We start from the raw sequence: 19,945 nt of genomic DNA, 5'->3' as shown, positions 1-19,945 counted from the left end.
AGAAAGAAATTATAAACGTGCCACTACCCACTAACACCATGACTCTATTCAGTTTTCTCTCTCACAAGTCAAAACAGTTTCAAACTTTCTCCCTCTCTCTCTCTCTCTCTCTCTAACTCTAACTCTGGGTAAACGACCACGATACTCACCAAACACTGGCGATTAGGATTCAAGGTCCGGCAACGGTTCTATTTTCTCCGGCTTCGGAAATATCGAAAGAGGTAAAAATTGAATTTCCGATTCGTTTTTTCAGATTTTCAGGTTTTCTGTGAAATCAATTACATAAACCTTCGATTTAAACTTGCTAATAACTTCAATTTGGTTCATATCTGTGAAATTGACTTTGCATGTGTGAAAATATGTGAAATCTAGGATTTCTGGTTCATACGTGTGAAATACTGTTTTGAAAGTTGTTTTTTGATTATAAACTGTTAATTGAGTGAAAATGCAGACTGATTGAAAGTCTATTGTTGTGGAGTCCAAACCAAAAAAAAAAAAAGATTATTGCCCCCCAATAGACTTTCTATTGGGGGCCAATAATCACTGCACTGTTTATTAAAGTACATTAATCTGCTATTGAATGTAATTAGAGTGGTTTTTTGGTGGTCTATTGGGGGGCAATAGACAGATTATTGCTCCCCAATAATGTCTTGACTGTGGTTCATTAATCATTGTAATTGGGGCTATATAGTGCAATAATCTGTGAATGATAGAAAGTGAAGTGTTTTTTTTATGGTCTATTGGGGGGAATAGACAGATTATTGCCCCCCCCCCCCCCCAAAAAAAATGTCTTGACTGTGGTTCATTAATCATTGTAATTGAGGCTTTGAAAAGTTTTCTGTTGTTTTGTGTTTATTAAAGTGCAATAATCTGTGAACGATAGAAAGTGGTGATTTTTTTGATGGTCTATTGGGGGGTAATAGACATATTATTGTCCTCCAATAATGTGCTAGGATGTTTGATTATAAATGATCATTTCGGTTTTGTTTAGCACGCAGAACAAAAGATCAGCAGCGATTACAGATCTTTTATGCTTCATTTCATGGAGAGCATAATAAAGGGGGAGGAACCAAGCAAGGAAGCTGGGGACAGCATGAGGAAAAGAATGTTAGAGAGAATCATGACCCTTGATGGAGCTTGGAGAAAGTGAAGACTGAAGTCCTGAACATGATATCCAATGTACTGTAAAGTAGGATCTTCATTTTGAAAGTAGGAATTTAACTTAGGGATTCCAAAAATAGGGATTGTAAATTCTCATATTAAACTTATTTTCAAATTATGGTGAAATGACATGATTTAGATGATATGAAATACTTCTGTTACCTTCAAATTATTACAGGTCCTTTCAACAAATTGTTGATAGATTCAATCCACAAAATAATTAGGATTATTGGAGGTTCATAAAATTTTTATTGCCCCCCAATAATCTTTATAAAGATGGTTAGAAGAAACTCAGTTGGGTTTTAAATTAGTTTGCAAAAGTATAGTTGGGTTTCAAATCACATGATGAAATAATGTCCCCAAATAATCAGGTTTATTGGGGGACAATAGACAAATTATTGCCCCCCAATAAACCACCTGTAAGCAATCATTGCAAACTCAAACCTGTTCAAAATTTAATCCATTTCTCTAAAAGCAACAGAAACCAAATTAAAAGTTAGTATCAATCATTCTCAAAAGAAAAATGGTTCAATGAGCCTGAATATAAACAATTATTGCCTCCCAATAAACCTATTACTGCCCCCCAATAGAAACTGTAAAACCTAATAATTCTTTACATAAACATGTACTACTGCTGAACAAGAGGTTCTGTGCAGCTCAACTTGTTATGACTGTGATACGCTAAAAGCAAGCATATAATTTAACCCTAAAAATATCATCAATAGTATAAGCAAGTAGGGATCGATCTAATCCGGGGATTGAGGGTACACCTGTCATTGTCAAACAAATAAACAATTAAAATTAAAACAAAGTATTTTATTTACAAAAATAAAAGAGAGTATAAACATATTTACGAATTAAGGGGAATTTTTGGATTTAGGATTTCGAAAATTAAAAGAAACCAAGCAAAGAAAATATATAAACACAAATACAAAAATGGAACATATGAAACAAAGATCAAAACCAAATTCATAATCAAATTCGACTCAACCCTAATATTGTTCATCTTAAGTCATGAGAAATAGTTGATCATGTGAAATATTCAAAGCAAATAATTTCCCATATTTTACTTTCCAATGCTAATTAACCTAAGTGAAAGCACAAAGATTAATCCTATCAAACATGCATGCATTCAAGTTCTAGAAAGCTAGGCAATCATAACATGTTAGACGCATGAAGAACACAAGAAAGGATATCAACTCAAGTGTACAACTTAGTATGAAAAAGTCCATCTAATTGCAATCATTTTCAATTAAATTCGGTTTTTGTCCAAAACCTTTACTACTTTTGATTCAAGTTCACAAAACAATAAGTTGAATCATGTTCTTAAATCTAGCAACAATTATATATTAACCCTATATGTTTCGAACCACACAAGATTAACACATAAAGGATTTCGATTAAATAAATTTAATTAAACAATCTCACAAAAGCAACTTAAGAATCACAATATAGGAATCTGAAATTTATTCAATCATAGAACTCGGAATTAAACTCTTATTTCAAATGTTATTGTTAACTAGAACATAACCAACGAATTCAAGCAAGGAAAAATCAAAAGTGATTACAAGGGCCAAGGTTGAATTACACCGTGAATGGAGATGGGAATGAAGGTCTTGGACGTTGAACTTGAACTTTGAAAGCAAATCTTCAAGCTTCACGGCTCCAAGGTGGATGGTGGAGGGATGCTCGCGGCTTCTTCTTCCTTCTTCCTTGCCTTGCTTGAAACGCCAAAGATGAACTAGAGAATGGAGAGAGGAGGAGAGGCTAGACGTTAACTATATGATTTTTTTTTCTAAATTATGGGAGAGTAAAGTGTGTCGAGAGGAACCCTAGACGTGACAATAGAGAGAGTTTATATAGGGGACGGCCTCCTTGCTCTCCAAGCCGTGTATTTCTCTAATAATTCTCACGGAATTAAATTGATAATTCCACATAGTTTCCTCCAATGATAGCTTGCCAAGTAAGCCCTGTGATGTGGTCCAACCAATCAAAACTCTCTAAAATACCTCCCTAATATTTAGTTGCAGAAATATATAAGATAATTTCTGATTTTATACTTCAATTTCGGCCAAAACTCTTTAGAGAAAGTAGGGAATGTATCTAGACGCCTTTTGAGCTTTTTCTTGTTGTCCACACTTCTTCCTTCCTTAAACTTCTCCCTATTTCTTCTCTTGGCGTCATCTCCTTGATTATTTTCTGATTTTCACGTTGGCATCACACATTCTCTCTCCCTTTTCACGGCAATCACACAAAATTACTCCTCCAAGAATATTTCCTTCCTTAAAAGTCTCCCTAGAAAATCTCTTGGCATAATCTTTTATTCTCCTCTTTATTTTCACGTTGCTTTCCTTCTTTTCCTCTTGGCATATCACGGCAAACGCTCCACATATACTCCTTTGCGTCACAAAACCCTGATTTCATGGGCTTTTGTCCATTGCCGAAAATCCAATTTAATTCTAGAGAGTTCTCGGGCCTTCTTGCGTCACCTCCTTGCCATGTCATCTTCTAAGGTCTTCAAGAAGCTTCTCTCACGCCATGACACTTCATCATTTCGATTTCCATTCTTGGTTGACTCAAGAGTCTCGTTTTGGCAGGGTTTCCTCTTCTGGACAGGATTTCCTGGTTGAAACAGGAAAGCTTCTTTTCTTCATTTCTGCTCATTTATGCAACCCTTTGTATCTCATCTTGTCTCCCTCCAACGTTGGTTAGCTCCTCTTTCCATTTATAAGCTCATTTCAACTTATTTATTCCAAGGACCTGAAAATAGAAACTTTCTAAAATAAGAAATGGAAACTTTCCTAAACTAAAATGGGAAACTTTCTAAAAATGAGAAATAGAAACTACAAAACGGAAACTTTCTACAATTAGGAACTTTCCCAATCGAAGAATGGAAACTTTCCTAAACAGGGTTTCTTTAAGGAAATAACGCAGGAAATGTAGGGAAATAGCAGTTAAAACGTCGCATTAAAATGCTCCTATCAGACTGCCCCATTTTGCCGCAACGGCCGCAACGAATTAGCTTCTTTTCAACATTTCCATTAGACTTGAATCGCTTCACCCTAGGCTTCCCGAGTGGCCTCTTCGCAAGGGGAGGTAATATAAAGTCAGTAGCAGATTCAAAAGAAGACATATCAACAATGGTTATCGGCCGAATAGGAAAATTGTAGCTCTTCTTGTACATATCAACACGAAAGTACTTCACAACTAGGAACTGAATACTGAAGCTCAATAACATCACTTGGCAAAAACTAGAACGTACAAAAAATGTCTTCACACAAGTCAGAATAGCTCATATATTGATTCAGAGGAATCATATAACCTTTTCTAGAATAAATGTACCTAGCAACCAAAGGATCAGCCATATTCCTGCAAAAAAATAACAAAACAAAGCTATTATTGGCCCCCAATAAACATATTATTGCCCCCAGTAATACAATCAGAACTACCAAAACACATCAGAAGCAGTACCAAATTACTATGAACACAAAGGAAAAGATCACTTAACAACAATTATAGAGACTTCATAACACTTAAGACATATTACTGCCCCCTAATAAACATATTATTGCCCCCCAATAATGTAGTCAGAACTACCAAAACACTTCAGAAACTGTAACAAATTGCTCTGAACGTACACAAAGGAAAAGATCACTAACCAACAATTATAGAGACTGGATAACAATTAAAACACATTATTGCCCCCTAATAGTACAGTCAGAACTGCAAAACACTTCACAACCAGCTCAAAGTTAACACGAAGCTGAGATTCACCAAAATCAGTTCAAAGTTAACACAGAAATTCAAAAGTAACACAATGTACACAAAAAGACCTAGAAATTTAAATCAGAACTACAAAAACACTTCATAACTAGTTCAAAGTTAACACGAAGCTCATATTCTCCAAAATCAGTTCGAAATTAACACAGCAATTCGTACACAAAAAGACCTAGAAATTCAAATCAAACAGATAAAACTGAGCTAAAATCAAACAATTAGAGATCGATGAAGAAAAGAATCAAACCTCGATGGAGGAACACAAACAAGAGCCCGATCTCACTCCATGTGATAATCGCAGCAGAGCTTCTCTCACTAGAAATCGCAGAGCTTCTCGCTCTAGAACTCGCACAGCTCCTCTCTCTAGAAATCGCCCAGCTCCTCTCTCTCTTTAAAATGGCAGAGCTTCTCTCTCAAAAACTGGGGAGCTTCTCTCTCTAGAAATTGCGCCGATCCTCTCTCTCTCTAAAATCAGGGAGCTTCTCTCTCTAAATCTCATTCTGTTACGATTTTGAAAGCTTAACAATTACAAAAGGACAAAATGGTCAGAAATTTTGAAGAAAACAGGCCTGCTTTGACAGAGTTGGAATGTAACTTGTTGTTTAAGTGGTCAAACTCTTAGAGTGTTTGGGTAAGTGGGGTTAACTAACCTTGAATTTGGGTAAATGATCATTTCCCCTTTCAAAAAAGTTACTTGTATTTCAAAAAGACTTTAGATCGATGTCATCTTTTGTGAAGGTAAATGGAAGAGCACGTAGGAAAGAAAAGATAGTCAATTTACACGAGAATGTGTTGAAGTAGTAGGAATTGCAAAAAAAAAAAAAAAAAGGTACTAAGAAGAATGAAAAAGAAAAAGGAAGCAATATATGCAGACTAGAAGGTGCCTAGGATTTTTAGCAAAAGGCGTATGGCGATGAACTGGTTAGAGTTCCTTTCGTCCAGAATCAAGGCTTGCTATGATCGTTGTTGGCGGTTCTATGCGGCACTTAGGAAGAAGAATGAACAAGAAAAACGAAGCAATATATATATATATATATATATATATATGAAGACTAGAAGGTGGCTAGGATTTTTAGCAAAGGGCGTATGGCGATGAACTGGTTAGAGTTCCTTTTGTCCAAAATCAAGTCTTGCTATGATCGCTGTTGGCGGTTCTATGCAGCACTTAGGCTGCTTGTGTCATGTAGGGCTTTATGACCTTTGTCCCATCATATCGATTCTCTTTTGGATGCAAATCTTTTTAACTGTTTGAAACTTATGTAAAACAAAGTGGTAGGTAGTTTGATTATTTAAATGCTTAGCACATGTACAACTTTATTCAATTCAAACACTGTGTACTTCTCTTCACTACGTTGATTGGTTTAGGCAAGTGATATATAAGTGTTGGTATTGATAAACAACCTATATTGAAATTGGAAAACGCATTAATTCCTCTATGAACAAATTACAAGTCTTAAGAAAAAAAACCTAGCCTAAAGGAACGCGCCCTTCTTTCAGCCTTCCTCCCTTCTCGTCTGGCCGCCCTCCGAGTAGAAGTGGGCCTCTGGCCTCGTCGGCTCTTGGCAGGTGCAGGCCGATGTGATCTCTTGACCTCTAGTGTATTGTGTCCTTGATGGACAACGGTGGGTTCTCTATAAACAAATTAAGTTGGAGTAGAGGAGGTGATGGTGACGGTACCAGGTTGTTCTCGGTTGAGACTATAGGGTTTTGTGGAGAGATACGGCGGAAGATTGAAGGTGGGAGGGTGGGGCTGTGTGTCCCACGATGGGTTACTGGATTCCAACTCTGCTGGAGGTCAAAGGATCAGTGTGCAGATCGAAGTAGATGTTGGGGAATTACTTTTGATCTATGTGCATATCGAAGTAAGGGGTTTCGTGGAAAGGATTTTGGAAGTCTTAGATCGCAGGCGTCCTATAGCCGGCTGGGAGCTGCGATTCGATGGTTGGTAGGCGCACAGTCAGTGGCAGACGGTGGTAGGTGTGATGGCGGTGGTATAATTGCGGATGGGTTTCAGACGAGAAGGTGGTGTTGGGCTCATTGCAGCCTTCTACTTGGGCTTGGTGAATGTTGGGCCTGGGCTTTAGCCTTGGACCCATATTATTTTACATTAATGTTTTATTGTTATTACACAAGTGGCTTTATGCCGGTAATAAATCCCTACCATTTTATGGCAGGGCGACGTGGGCGTTGTCCCGGTATGCACACTCAGTGTGTCTTGTCTGGCCTAGCGAGGTAGCGAGATTTTTCTTGATCAAATGGACGCAGCCTTCTAGTGGCAGGATGAAACAAAGTGTCGTCAGATTTGTTTCAGTGCAGCAATATAGTAGGAAAGATGTGCTATTTGTAATGATGTTTCTTCGTTATAGAGTTATCTTTCCATTATTTAACTGCTTTGTCAAAGCAAATAGAGTAGCCAATCGAGCACTCTTTGCTAATTGGTGCATGTTAGAATACATAGATTTTGTGGAGACTCCTGATATTATTTTGGGATGTTCTCTTGATGCTTATTGTAATGTGGGGTTTAGGCTCTATGTCCCCCTTCCAAGCCCCCTTGTATTCTGCAGTTTCATTAATCAAGGCTTGAGGGCAGCCGCACCAGCTCCCTTTCGAAAAAAAAAAAAAGAAATTGGAAAACAAAATAACCATGGAGAATCTTAAAAATCTAATGAAGGCTGTCATTAAAGCGGTTGGACTAGTTTGGGTTAGAGATTGAAAATATATATGGTTGGAAGTGGACTCCTCCCTTATTCTTGATCCTTTTTTTTTTTTTTGAAATAGGGCCAGTACGGCTGCCCTTAAGCCTTGATCATTAATAAAACCTCAGAATACATAGGGGGGACATGATACCTGAACCCCAAATTACAATAAGCATAAGGAGAACATCCCGAGATAATAACGAGAGTCTCTACAAAAAATATGTATTCTACCATGCACCAATTAGCGAAGAGTGCACTTGTGGCTACTCTATTCGCTTTACAAAGGTGGTGACATACCAGAAAGATATTGCTCACGCGGAGCCATAAGTTACTATTACTATCAGCTTTCCCACTATGTTGCCACCGGAAAACAAATCCGGTGTCACTTAGTTTCATCCTGCTACTGGGAGGTTGCGACCATTTGACGAAGCAAGGAACTCACCGCCTAACCAGAGCAAACAAGGCACACAAAGTGTTTGTGTGCAGTCCGGGACAGAGCCCACGTCGCCCTACCACAACTCGGTAGGGACTTATTACCGGCATAAAGCCACATTTTACTAAAAGTAAAAACCAAAATAAATAAAGTAAAGTAAAATCACCATCAGCCCAATGTGGGCCCAGAGTCTGAGTCCAAATCCACGATCTATCCAACCTCATGTTGAGAGAACATTCCAATGGCCCAGCCCATTCTTTGTTATCGTTGCTGCCGCCTTCACAGGTCGCCACCACCCTTAAACAACCACCACTAGTGCACCACCACCAACACTGCCCACCCAACCCAATCTGGAGCGTCTCTCTCCAACAATCCACATACCAGATCGAAACAGTAGCCAGACCCAACAGCAGCGGCCATGGAAGATCGAAACAGCAACCTGTCCAAACCATTGGTAATGTTGCCGCCGCCGCAGAAGTCGAACGCCCACCGAACCCAATATGGAGCCACCCCCACCAAACGTCACCCCCGATGCGTTACCGTCGCCAAACCCGATCGAACCGGCAACCAGATCCCACTCCGGCAGCCATGGCGATCCGATCTGATCCCATACTCCTCTCAGCCCTTCGACCCACTTACCTTCATCTCCCACAACGAAACTTGTGATTAACACTCCCCTACACTCTTTGTTTGTTGTTTCTGTACTTTGTGAAATCTCATAAACTTCGATTCAATTCGAAGTCAGATTCGAAATCGTGTGCCAAAAAAACACATGGAAATCAACAACCGAAAGATGATACAGAGATTGTGTTAGGATCCCTGAGATGAAAGTTAGGAAATAACATCGTTTCAAAAGGAAAGAAGAAAATTAAGAGAAACCCTAAGTAATTAGAAATGCAGATTTTTGATTTGATAGATTCCTTCAACAAAGCAAAACAACCTGTAAATAACTAAATACCAAGCAACAAGGTGCAAGCTAATCATAAAAAAAAAAAAAAAAAAACAAGGTGCAAGCTGGCACATGACACATGTCAAGAAACTAGAGGTGACTATTACAAAAAACAAATAACCTCACACTCTCACAGCAACAACCTGATTAGAGTAGGAAACTTAATTAACAAAAGATTCATAACAGATTGCTCCAAAATTTTTGATTGCACTTAGGTTGGATACTGTGTAAGTTGTTTTATTTGATCTACTCTCAAATAGGGCCTCACTCCGGCAAGGATGCCAAACAAGAACAACTTGTTTGGATTCTATTTTTAATCTCTTTTAATAATTGATCTTTGAATAAAAATATTTGATTACTATATGTTTGGATCGATTACACCTATAATCCATCTTGTTGCGTTCAAGTTATAAGAGTAATCTCTGACCTATAATCTTGTTGTTCAAGTTATATTACTCTCAGACTCGGGGTCGAGAGGAAGACCACAAACAGCAATTTCTAAGAGATAAAAGGAAGGAGGCAAAACAATAAATAGAAAGAAACAAAAAAAACAAAAATCACTGAAAAAGAAAAGAAAAAGAACAAAAAATTATTTATGGGAAATAAAGAGAGAAAAATATAAACAATTGTGGTAAAATTAGACTTTTGTGACATTACCCTAAAAAAAAAAACCCCACCTTTCTTTATAACGGCAGATGTATACACACCAGCTGCAAATCAAATAATTAACAATAAACCTCACAGTCATGGAAACCTTAAATTTAGGGCTTATGGCAGGGTGTATGGCCATATGCAATCGCATGCCGCCACCACCATCACAAATTTACAGTGCAGACCGCCTTCGAAATTGGCTCCGGCAACTGTTCTTCTCAGGCGGCGTGCTTAATAAACAACCTTGCTTATGTTCAGAGAGCTGGAACGACGATATTATTGTAGAGATACTGTCAAGGCTACCAGTGAAATATTTACTACGGTGTCGTTCTGTTTGCAAGTCATGGCGTGCTCTAATCTCCAGTTCTTATTTTGTTAAGAAGCACCTCAACCACGCAATCAATGGGATCGACAACAGTACTAACTGCACAATTAGGCTCCTGTTCTTACACAATAAGAACTTCTTAGAACATCATCCGGAATCCATGTTGGTTGACTCGTTGAAGAATTTTGTTGGCCACACTGCAAGCAAAGAGCTTGATATTCCGGGAATTTTGGAAGTTATTGTGGGTTCTTGCAATGGTTTGATATGCCTGAAAGCTCGCTGCGGCGGGGTTTTTCTATGGAACCCTTGTGCCGGAGATGCCAGCAAGTTACCAGAACAAACTGTTAGTGATGCTAATTGGGGTGATATGTTTTATGGATTCGGTTATGATTCTACAACTGAAGATTTCAAGGTCATATTGGGTGGTACAACAACAACGAAAATCGAGGTCTTTACGCTGAAAAAGGGTTCATGGAGGAATGTTGGAAACCTGAGAGATTATGGTAAAATATCTGGGCAGGGGTGCTTATCAAACGGAGCCCTACATTGGATAGAAAAAGGCCGTGATTATCAATATAGTTCAACATCAAGAATTATCTTATTTAATTTAGCGGAGGAGAAATTTTTGGAGATGGTACGTCTATCCTTTCTTTCTAACAACAAATATTCCCAAATAGGAATGAGCACCATTAGAAATTCTCTCTTTGTGTACTGTGCCCATGAAGTGATCTTGGACCCTATATTGTTTACAATTTGGACGATGGAGGAATATGGGGTCATGGAATCTTGGACTAAAGTGCAAATTCATAGAGACTGTGTACCTCGACCTCCAGCACTTCCTGATATACATTACATTGGGCCGATAGTTATTTTACAGAATGGTGAAGTTCTGATGACTTGGAATTCAGGGAACTTATCATCATTTATATTATATAATGTACATAAGAAGAAATCTAGGATTGCTTCTCGGATCCGTGTTTGTGATTCATATAACCAAGCTACGTACATAGAGACTTATGGGTGAACATAACTGGTAGCGGAGCAGTGGATATCTAAACTATCACCGTAAGTCTTTTCTGTTGATTTATGTGTGTGATATGTGTGCGTGTGTGTAATTTATCATTCCAGAGAGGATTTTCTTGTATTAAACAGAGGACCTCCTGATCATCTAGTGGTATCAACAGATAATCAGAACCATTCTCATTCAAGCATCATTGAGCACAAAATTATTCGAATCTTTTCATTGCATATTCATCGTTTTAGCTTCATCTCATTTACTATGTAACTACATTTCGATTGCAGGGATAACTCTTGAAAAGATCCACATAACTAATGTGCGGTTCCGATAATTGAGTTATGAGGAGGTCATCTTTTTTATACAAAAAGTTTGACGTCCCTCTCTAAATGGGACTGTTTCTATAATATATTATGCAGTTCTGTGTTTGGAGCAAAATAGAGTATGCAACTGCATCAAAGTGGTGAATCTACTAAATTGAGTTCTTATAATATTGTACGTGTTTCTAGGGCATGTTTTGGTTTTTATACTGATGTAACTGCAATATACTATATCTATATATGATTGATGGAATTGCGCATCGTTTATTACTCAAAAGCATGTTTTGAGAGAAATGTCTTTCATTCTTTAGTAGTTCAACATAAGCTGTATATTTCACCCCAGTGACCCCATCGATTCTAGTTAATTGCCTATGTCCATAAGCAATGGCGACAACACGGTACATATAAGTAACTCTCACTCCTCTCACATCCCAACCCTTATCAATAGATACCGCAGTCAAAGCTCATCTTATTGAGAAAACAATTGAGCTGCTAGCTATTGTGCACACCCTAGAGGTTTTTTCAAAACAAGCTAATATTTCTATATACTTGTATATATATGGACATTGATCGATGATTCCTTAATTATTCTCCGGAAGGAGCAGGTTTGTTGAGATCGAAGTCTAACAATTTACAAGTACTACTGATTGTTTGTTTAAATTCCTCGGGCTGTTCAAAATCTGTGGTCTCAGTATCTTCACCATCATTGGATTCTACTCTGTTGGCTGCCATTGAGCCTCCATTAGATTTACAAGTACCACTGATTGTTTGTGTAAATTCCTCGGGCTGTTCAAAATCTGTGGTCTTAGACTCTCAGTATCAAGGATTCTACTCCGTTGGCTGCCATTAAGCTTCCATTAGTACTAGTCCTGCAGCTTCATACAAATGAGCACTCGATCTTGTGACCTCCAAGAGAGTAGCTGACCAAGGTTAAAAATCATTTTAATGGCATAAGGTGGGTTATTTTTGGAAATTTTAATATTATGGAAATCAAGCTAATGGCCAAGGAATTAATAATTTAACTAAAAAAGAGATTTATTTTGTGGTGTCACAAGATAGAGGATTTCTTTTTCACATTGCATTATTTAACTCGAAATATATTTATACAACACTAAATCAAAACTAACAAAAATTATTAAGTCAATGAGCTAGTTTGCTAATTACATCAAAAATCATAATTACTAGATGACACTAGCTAAATCGTAATAGAAACAAAGTATGACGCATTACACTATAACAAAATTATAAATAGTTGTCTCGAAACTAATGCTATTGTAACAGAAACAAAGTATAACGCATTACACTATAACAAAATTATAAATAGTTGTCTCGAAACTAATGCTATTGTGCACATGATTACATCATATAGAGAAATTTGTGCGTGTTGACTTTAGTTTCTAAACTTATACACCAGATTATGTTTTTTCCTAGCTAATTCCCGCATTTGTAAAATCAACCTTCTTTGAATGACTTTTCTTGTCCAAACAGAAAATGAAAGTTTTGTTTATATCATGTATATATATATATATATATATATATATTTCTAAATTTTTTCTTAAAAAAAATGTATATAGATAAAAAATAGACCGATCCTAATCCTTGAAAGTTGAACAATTTGGCTTGAAATAAAAAAAAGTTCTTACCAACTTTTTTCTTTTAACAACAATATCTATCTCTTGAACGTTGGGTCACGCAAGAGGTTAAGTGACCCCTCGCAAAACATCACGAAATTTCACATACTTTGACTAAAGAAGCAGAAAAAAAACAAAAAAAATAACATCCGATGTCAGCTCTAGTACCAAGTAAAACCCAGTGGCAAATCCGTAAATCTATCACAAATGCTTAAACCACTTCACCCCCCTCAGTTCATCCCCCCCCACTATAAATACCCCCCAAAACCCCATTACTTAAAAAATGTCGAGACTCTCAGAAATCAAACGCTCAAATCCGTAGCCCAAAACCTCTCAGAATCCGCCATGGATTTGCAGAGCGGAGTCCCATTGCTGTTTCAGCAATTCAAGGCTCTGTTCCGGAAGAACCTGCTGCTGGCATGGCGGAAGAAGGCGGCGACGTTCCTCCAGCTCTTCTCGTCCTTGTTCTTCGTCTTCCTCCTCTTCTGTATCCAGAAGGCCATGATGGCTCGATTCGCCTCCTCCACCACTTACAAGAGCGTAACCGATCCCCAGCCTCTGGTTGCGCCGCCGATCCCGCCGTGCGAGGACAAGTACTACATCCACAAGCCCTGCTTTGACTTTGTGTGGAGCGGAAATGACAGCCCTAGGATTCGGAGCATTGCCACTGCTATCATGGCTAACAATCCCGGCCGGCCGATTCCGTCGATAAAGGTACTAAAGATTTTTTTCTGTTTGTTGTTTGTTGTGTTTGGTTACCAGAAACTGAAGGAGTGGAGTTTTAATTGCATAGCAGTAAGGCACGTTATTTGTGTGGCTGCATTTAATTTGGTCTTTGCTTAGATTTAGAGGAAGGCATATATTCTGTTTGATTTAGTCAAAACTTGGGGAAATATTCAAGAAAAGTCAATGATAAGTAGCATTGTCTAAGAAAATGTGGTCAGTTGTCCAAAATTGGTTTTGAGCGAGTGTTGTAAGGTTCATGATTGAAATTAAACGATCAGGGTTTGGTTCAAAAGTAAAAGAAGTGGAAGATCCAAAATTGAAATGCTAAAGTTTATGGTTTTAGGGTTCTCGGAGATAGGTAGGTTGGTTGGGTTTTATCTGTTAGCCAAATAAAGCTTAGCTGGTATTATTATTATTATTTTTTATATGTATATATTTTTAAATAATGTATGTGATAGTGTTAATATGTTCTTTTCAAAGGAAGATCCTTCGAAAGCAGTCTGAAAGATCATCAAAGTCATGTAATTACTCTCCTCCTGCTTTATGCGCAGGTCAAATCATTTAAAACAAAAGCTGATGTAGATGTATGGCTATTTAGTAATCCTATGTACTGCCCCGGAGCTTTGCATTTTGTGGAAAGAAATGCTAGTGTTATTAGTTATGGCATACAGACCAACTCTACTACTCTTGCAAAACAAGGGCAATTTGAGGATCCCACATTCAAATTTCAAATTCCCCTTCAGATTGCTGCAGAGCGTGAAATTGCTAGGTCTTTAATTGGAGGTATCTGTTCCCAATAGTCCCCATGTATTATTTTGCAGAAAGTTTTACTTGCATGACTATCACCAAGAGCTTAGCACTCACATAATGACTTGTGTTCAGTTCCAAACTTCAGCTGGGTTGTTGCGCTAAAAGAATTTGCACACCCTTCAAGGGAGATTCCCTCTGCATTGCAGACAGTAGGGCCGACCTTCTTTCTTGCAACTTCCATGTTTGGTTTTGTGTTTCAAATGAGTTCTTTGATCACAGAAAAAGAACTAAAGCTTCGACAGGTAATGACTGTAAACAACTTCAATTGATGAATGCTTGTCTGGTTAGATGGACCTTAAGTATGCCTAGCATTGCTTTGCATTTACAAAATCAATTAGTTATTTACCGCTGTATGTGTTCTGCCCTGCAGGCAATGACAATTATGGGTCTTTATGACTCTGCATACTGGTTCTCATGGCTCACATGGGAGGGAATTATCACACTTCTCTCATCACTTTTCATCACTCTGTTTGGAATCATATTTCAGTTTGATATGTTCCTGAAAAACAATTTTGCGGTCATCTTCCTCATTTTCTTTCTTTTTCAACTCAATATGGTAAGTCTGTATCTTGCAATTACTTGCTTTAATTTACACTTGTTCTTGCTGATCCTTTGACCCCTTCTCTCTTAACATTATTGCCAGATTGGTTTTGCCTTTATGTTATCGGCATTCATAAGCAAGTCATCTTCATCAACAACTGTGGGTTTCTCCATATATATTGTTGGATCTGTCACCCAGGCAAGCTTCCTCAGGTTTGAAATTTATAGATTAGGGGTTATTGGTTCAATGGTAATAACAGAACCCATTTTTTCATCGCAGATTGTCACAGCCGCTGGATTTCCCTACAGCCAAAACATCCGCAAAAGGTATAGAATAATGTGGTCATTATTCCCGCCAAATCTTCTTGCCAAAGCTCTAGAGATACTCTCTGGTGCAACATCTCCCCCTTATGATATGGGCATAAAATGGAGTGGAATAACAAAGTGTCCACCAAATGAAACGGACTGCGTTATAACAATTGTATGTTATCATATTGTTAGTCAATCTCAAGCTTGAACTATAGCTTAAGTCCATTTGATTAGCTCATAACTATTAATATTTCTCTTTAAATTTTTGACAGAGTGACATTTTTAAATGGCTGGCGGCAACATTCTTTCTCTGGTTTGTATTGGCTATCTACTTCGATAATATCATCCCAAATGTATCTGGTGTCAGAAAATCAGTTTTTTACTTTTTAAATCCTGGGTACTGGCTAGGGAAGGGTGGAAAAGTGGAAGGTATTAATAAGACTGTAATTCAGTTTGTGCTTCAGTTTCCATTTGTTGAATGGTACTTATTACTTCGTGCTTCTCCTCTCTTTCATAGAGGGTGGCATTTGCAGTTGCATAGGTTCAGTTCCAGAACAGGAGCCACTTACTCCGGATGATGAAGATGTACTTGAAGAAGAGAACATTGTAAAACAACAAACTAGCGAGGGCATAGTTGATCCAAATATTGCAGTTCAGATACGTGGCCTCTCAAAATCATATCCAGGGACCACAAATATTGGTTGCTGTAGATGCAAGAGCACGTCACCTTACCATGCTCTGAAGGTAAAGAACCTTTTCTGAGTTGTATTTTTCAGAGGAAGTATGTAGACACTAAAGGACTTCACCTTGTTTAAGTCTGTATTTCATGATCAATGTTTCTCCCATCTTTCTCAATTCTCATTAGTTGTCACTGCTTAAAGACAAAAAATACAGTACAGGGGCAGTGTATAGGGTGAGGTTTTTCAATTAAGTAATGTACTCAGTATAGTTGTTCTTGGATTTCTTGTTTGGGCTCATCATATGTTTACTGTGGGCTTAGACGTTGATACCCGTGCCTACTTTACTGCAGCTACCCTGATCATAGCTGTCCCAACTGGAATCAAAATCTTAACAATTCATTTGTTCCTAAATACAGGGTCTATGGGTGAATTTTTCCAAGAATCAGCTATTTTGTTTACTTGGGCCAAATGGAGCTGGGAAGACCACCACAATCAATTGTTTGACTGGCATCACACCTGTTACTGGCGGAGATGGTAAGACCTATAATTACATTACTTTTGGCTCATTCAATCAGAAATTTACCAAGGTGAAGTCATATGATAATATTGTAAATTGTCTTGTAACAGCATTGATTTATAGGAACTCTGTTCGAAGCTCTGTTGGCATGGCTAAAATTCGGCAAATTATAGGAGTTTGTCCGCAGGTACCTTTTCCTCCTACATTAACAGATATTAGCATTAGATAGTTATCATTTATCACCATGTTGTAACAACTCATTTCAAAAAATTAGACCGACTTATCTCTACTGTGCCTCTTGTCATAGTTTGATATTCTTTGGGATGCATTGTCTGGGCAAGAGCACCTCCACCTGTTTGCTAGTATTAAAGGCCTATCCCCAGCTTCAATAAAAGTGGTATGTGCTACACTAAATTTCTTTTATGCCATGCATATGGACTACACTGATTTGAATAAGGGATTCAACATGCTTTGATCTTTCATTTTTGTTCCCTGGACAAGAATGATCTTCTGTTCTGAATAAGTTGAATGCTCTTTCTCAACTGCAGGTTGCTCAGAAGTCATTGGTAGAAGTAAGACTCACCGAGGCAGCCAAAATTAGAGCTGGGAGTTACAGTGGAGGAATGAAACGTCGCTTAAGTGTGGCAATAGCCCTTATTGGTGATCCAAAGTTAGTCATCTTAGATGAACCGGTATGGAAATCAGAATTTTTTTTTTTTCCTTTACAAGTTCATCTACTCTATCTTTTTTTCTGTAATATAATTTATGCATGCAGACAACTGGTATGGATCCAATAACTAGAAGACATGTGTGGGACATCATTGAGGATGCAAAAAAGGGGCGTGCAATTGTCCTAACCACTCACTCAATGGAAGAAGCTGACATTTTAAGTGATAGGATAGGAATAATGGCAAAGGGTAGGCTCCGTTGCATTGGTACTTCAATCAGGCTGAAATCACGGTTTGGTACTGGCTTTATTGCTACTGTTAGTTTCAGTGAAAGCACCAATGGACAAAGCCCTCCACATGGGGATGCACTTACTACACCTCACCATGAGGCAGTGAAGCAGTTCTTTAAATATGTATGTTTATTTCGAAAATGGTTTGTACTTATCTATGCGTACAAAGGTTAATGCTAACATGGAAAATATTTGACAGCATTTGGATGTTTTACCGAAAGAAGAGAACAAAGCCTTTCTGACTTTTGTTATTCCTCATGACAGAGAGGCACTTCTGACGGTAATCTTCTACTTTTTTTCTTATACCTTTCAAATCTACTGTTTCCTTTCAAAGTTTTTGTTTTGGTTCTTCTACTGAAACCCAGTAGAAGAAGGATGGCATAGTATCCTCCTATGATGTGGCGGTTGAATTGAAATAAGATACTGTAAATATTGGCATCAAGTAATTTGATATTGACTGATTTATACTTCTTATATACTTCTTTAATATTACATTTGACATGCTTGCCAAGATGCTTCAATTGTTTATTATGTAGTTTCATGTGAATGTTCCTCAATACTCTTATTGCTTATGTCCATAGGAGTTGTATTTATATTTGCTATACTAAGTATATCTCATGTTTCAAAACTAGTACTGTTCAAAATAATAATAATAATAATAATTAGTATGAATGACCTTTTCTTAACAAAAGAAGTCTCACTATAGAAGTTCGTAAATGTTCTATTGTTCTTATTTCTTGTTTTTTATAATCTTCAGAAATTTTTTAAGGAGCTTCAAGATAGAGAAATTGAGTTTGGTATCTCAGACATCCAACTGGGTCTTACAACTCTTGAAGAAGTTTTCTTGAATATTGCAAGGCAGGCAGAGCTAGAAACTGCTACGGCTGAGGGGAGGTTGGTCACTCTCACATTAACATCCGGAGCCTTAATCGAGGTAAGTGCAGCTTCTTTCTCTTTTAATTACTTCTGTAGCAAGATATGTTTACATCAAGTATAAAATCACTTGATAATTTATTCTCTCAATTTTCTCTTCCTAATGTATCTCAATGGTTTTGCAGATACCTGTAGGAGCTAGGTTTATTGGGATTCCCGGTACAGAATCCACAGAAAATCCAAGAGGAGTTATGGTAGAAGTTTACTGGGTGCAAGATGATTCCGGTTCCCTCTGCATTTCAGGCCACTCACCTGAAACTCCAATACCTCCAAATGTTGAACCAATGCCTTCCTTGGCACCTACTTCACGCCGCAATCTGTTACCAGTTCATGGAGTTGTAATCCACCCTGATCAAATCAGTAATACCACCACCTCTCATTGATACACTTGGTCATATGTTACCAAATGTACATATTAGTTGTATATTTCACGAGTTCCTCCATTGTGAGTACATAGCCATTTAGAATTTCACATATTATCGATCACATATTTATTTTAAGATTCTTCTCAACCCCAAACCCCCACCCAAACCCACACACACACACACACACACACACACACAGATATACGGATGTTTAACGGTGGAGCTTTTCAGCTAGTTCGGCAATTAATTTTTCTTGCAATGATAAATAATTACGTTTAAGTCGTAGCCTTTGTGAGTTAGCAGCTTTCTTCTTCTTGTTTGTTTTGTCTCAAGCAGCTGAATGTTCTCTTTGTATGGTCTTATTAACTAAAACCAAGTATATATATGTTGTTTATTCAGAGTCTCGCGGATAACGCGAAGCAACGTAGCCTTAGTCAGCATATTCGCTTTCTGATAAAAATTCATAAAACTATGAAGCTGCAAAGTTTTTCCATTCACCAAAATACTTTTGAATCATAATATCCCATGCTTCCGGAGCTCCCAAACGTAATTACATGCTTTCATATACTCCCAAGGCTACCAGGCAAGTCCCTGATGCGCTTCAGGTGCGTATGCAAATCTTGCTGTGCTCTCACCCGTAACCCTTCATTTATCGAAACTCACCGAAACTTCAATAGCAACAAGCACAGTAATCTCCTTCTCACCACTTGGGACCGAACCACAAAGCAACAACATTTCTTCTCAGTACAAATCCACCAAGAAGGAAGTCCACTACCAAGCACCAACCACCTTCTGAAACTTCCCACACCACTGACCAAGTATTCTTGTGTCTACAATGCATAGACTATGAATGGCTTGGTCTGTCTTTATTTTCCGCATACATTGTGAAAATATAAGGACAGAATGTGTTTTCTGGAAAACGGGGATTGCAAGCTATGGATCAATTCTTACTAGGCAGCAGAAACCAAAATTAACAAACAGAACACCAGATTTTGGTTACGCAGTGAAAACCTCAAATATGAGATTAAAAACACTGCGGGGCTCTTACTCTTGAGAACCCAAAAAAAAGAACAATTAATTTATGACGAAATATATGTTCTTTACAACTTCAAATAGCACTAGCGCGGCTACAATGAATAGACAAAACTA

The 19,945-nt window shown here is 37.9% G+C and overlaps 2 protein-coding genes across 2 annotated transcripts; both read left to right on the top strand.

The window, feature by feature from the left end:
• Positions 1 to 9,762: 9,762 nt before the first annotated feature.
• Positions 9,763 to 11,016, top strand: LOC133730477 (F-box protein CPR1-like). The gene has a single exon (XM_062158058.1). It carries the CDS (start codon positions 9,763 to 9,765, stop codon positions 11,014 to 11,016), a length of 1,254 nt encoding a protein of 417 aa, XP_062014042.1.
• Positions 11,017 to 13,228: 2,212 nt separating this feature from the next.
• Positions 13,229 to 18,931, top strand: LOC133732110 (ABC transporter A family member 2-like). Its single transcript, XM_062159577.1, has 16 exons — positions 13,229 to 13,672; positions 14,236 to 14,467; positions 14,567 to 14,736; positions 14,865 to 15,050; positions 15,138 to 15,233; positions 15,315 to 15,515; positions 15,616 to 15,772; positions 15,861 to 16,087; positions 16,440 to 16,557; positions 16,651 to 16,727; positions 16,848 to 16,937; positions 17,089 to 17,232; positions 17,316 to 17,621; positions 17,698 to 17,778; positions 18,256 to 18,432; positions 18,557 to 18,931. The coding sequence occupies exons 1-16, from the start codon at positions 13,304 to 13,306 to the stop codon at positions 18,812 to 18,814; spliced, it is 2,889 nt and encodes a 962-aa protein (XP_062015561.1). The 5' UTR covers positions 13,229 to 13,303; the 3' UTR covers positions 18,815 to 18,931.
• The last annotated feature ends 1,014 nt before the right edge of the window (positions 18,932 to 19,945 follow it).

The sequence above is a fragment of the Rosa rugosa genome, chromosome 2 (genome assembly GCF_958449725.1).
Source record: "Rosa rugosa chromosome 2, drRosRugo1.1, whole genome shotgun sequence".
Lineage (NCBI taxonomy): Eukaryota > Viridiplantae > Streptophyta > Magnoliopsida > Rosales > Rosaceae > Rosa > Rosa rugosa.
This window is presented reverse-complemented; position numbering and strand designations above follow the sequence as displayed.

Excerpts from the sequence above, each read along its gene's own strand:
- LOC133730477 (XM_062158058.1), top strand. The coding sequence starts at position 9,763 with ATGGAAACCTTAAATTTAGGGCTTATGGCAGGGTGTATGGCCATATGC.
- LOC133732110 (XM_062159577.1), top strand. The coding sequence starts at position 13,304 with ATGGATTTGCAGAGCGGAGTCCCATTGCTGTTTCAGCAATTCAAGGCT. Across the intron at positions 15,773-15,860 it reads GAAGGGTGGAAAAGTGGAAG|AGGGTGGCATTTGCAGTTGC; the intron begins GTATTAATAAGA and ends TCTCTTTCATAG. Across the intron at positions 17,622-17,697 it reads TGAAGCAGTTCTTTAAATAT|CATTTGGATGTTTTACCGAA; the intron begins GTATGTTTATTT and ends AATATTTGACAG.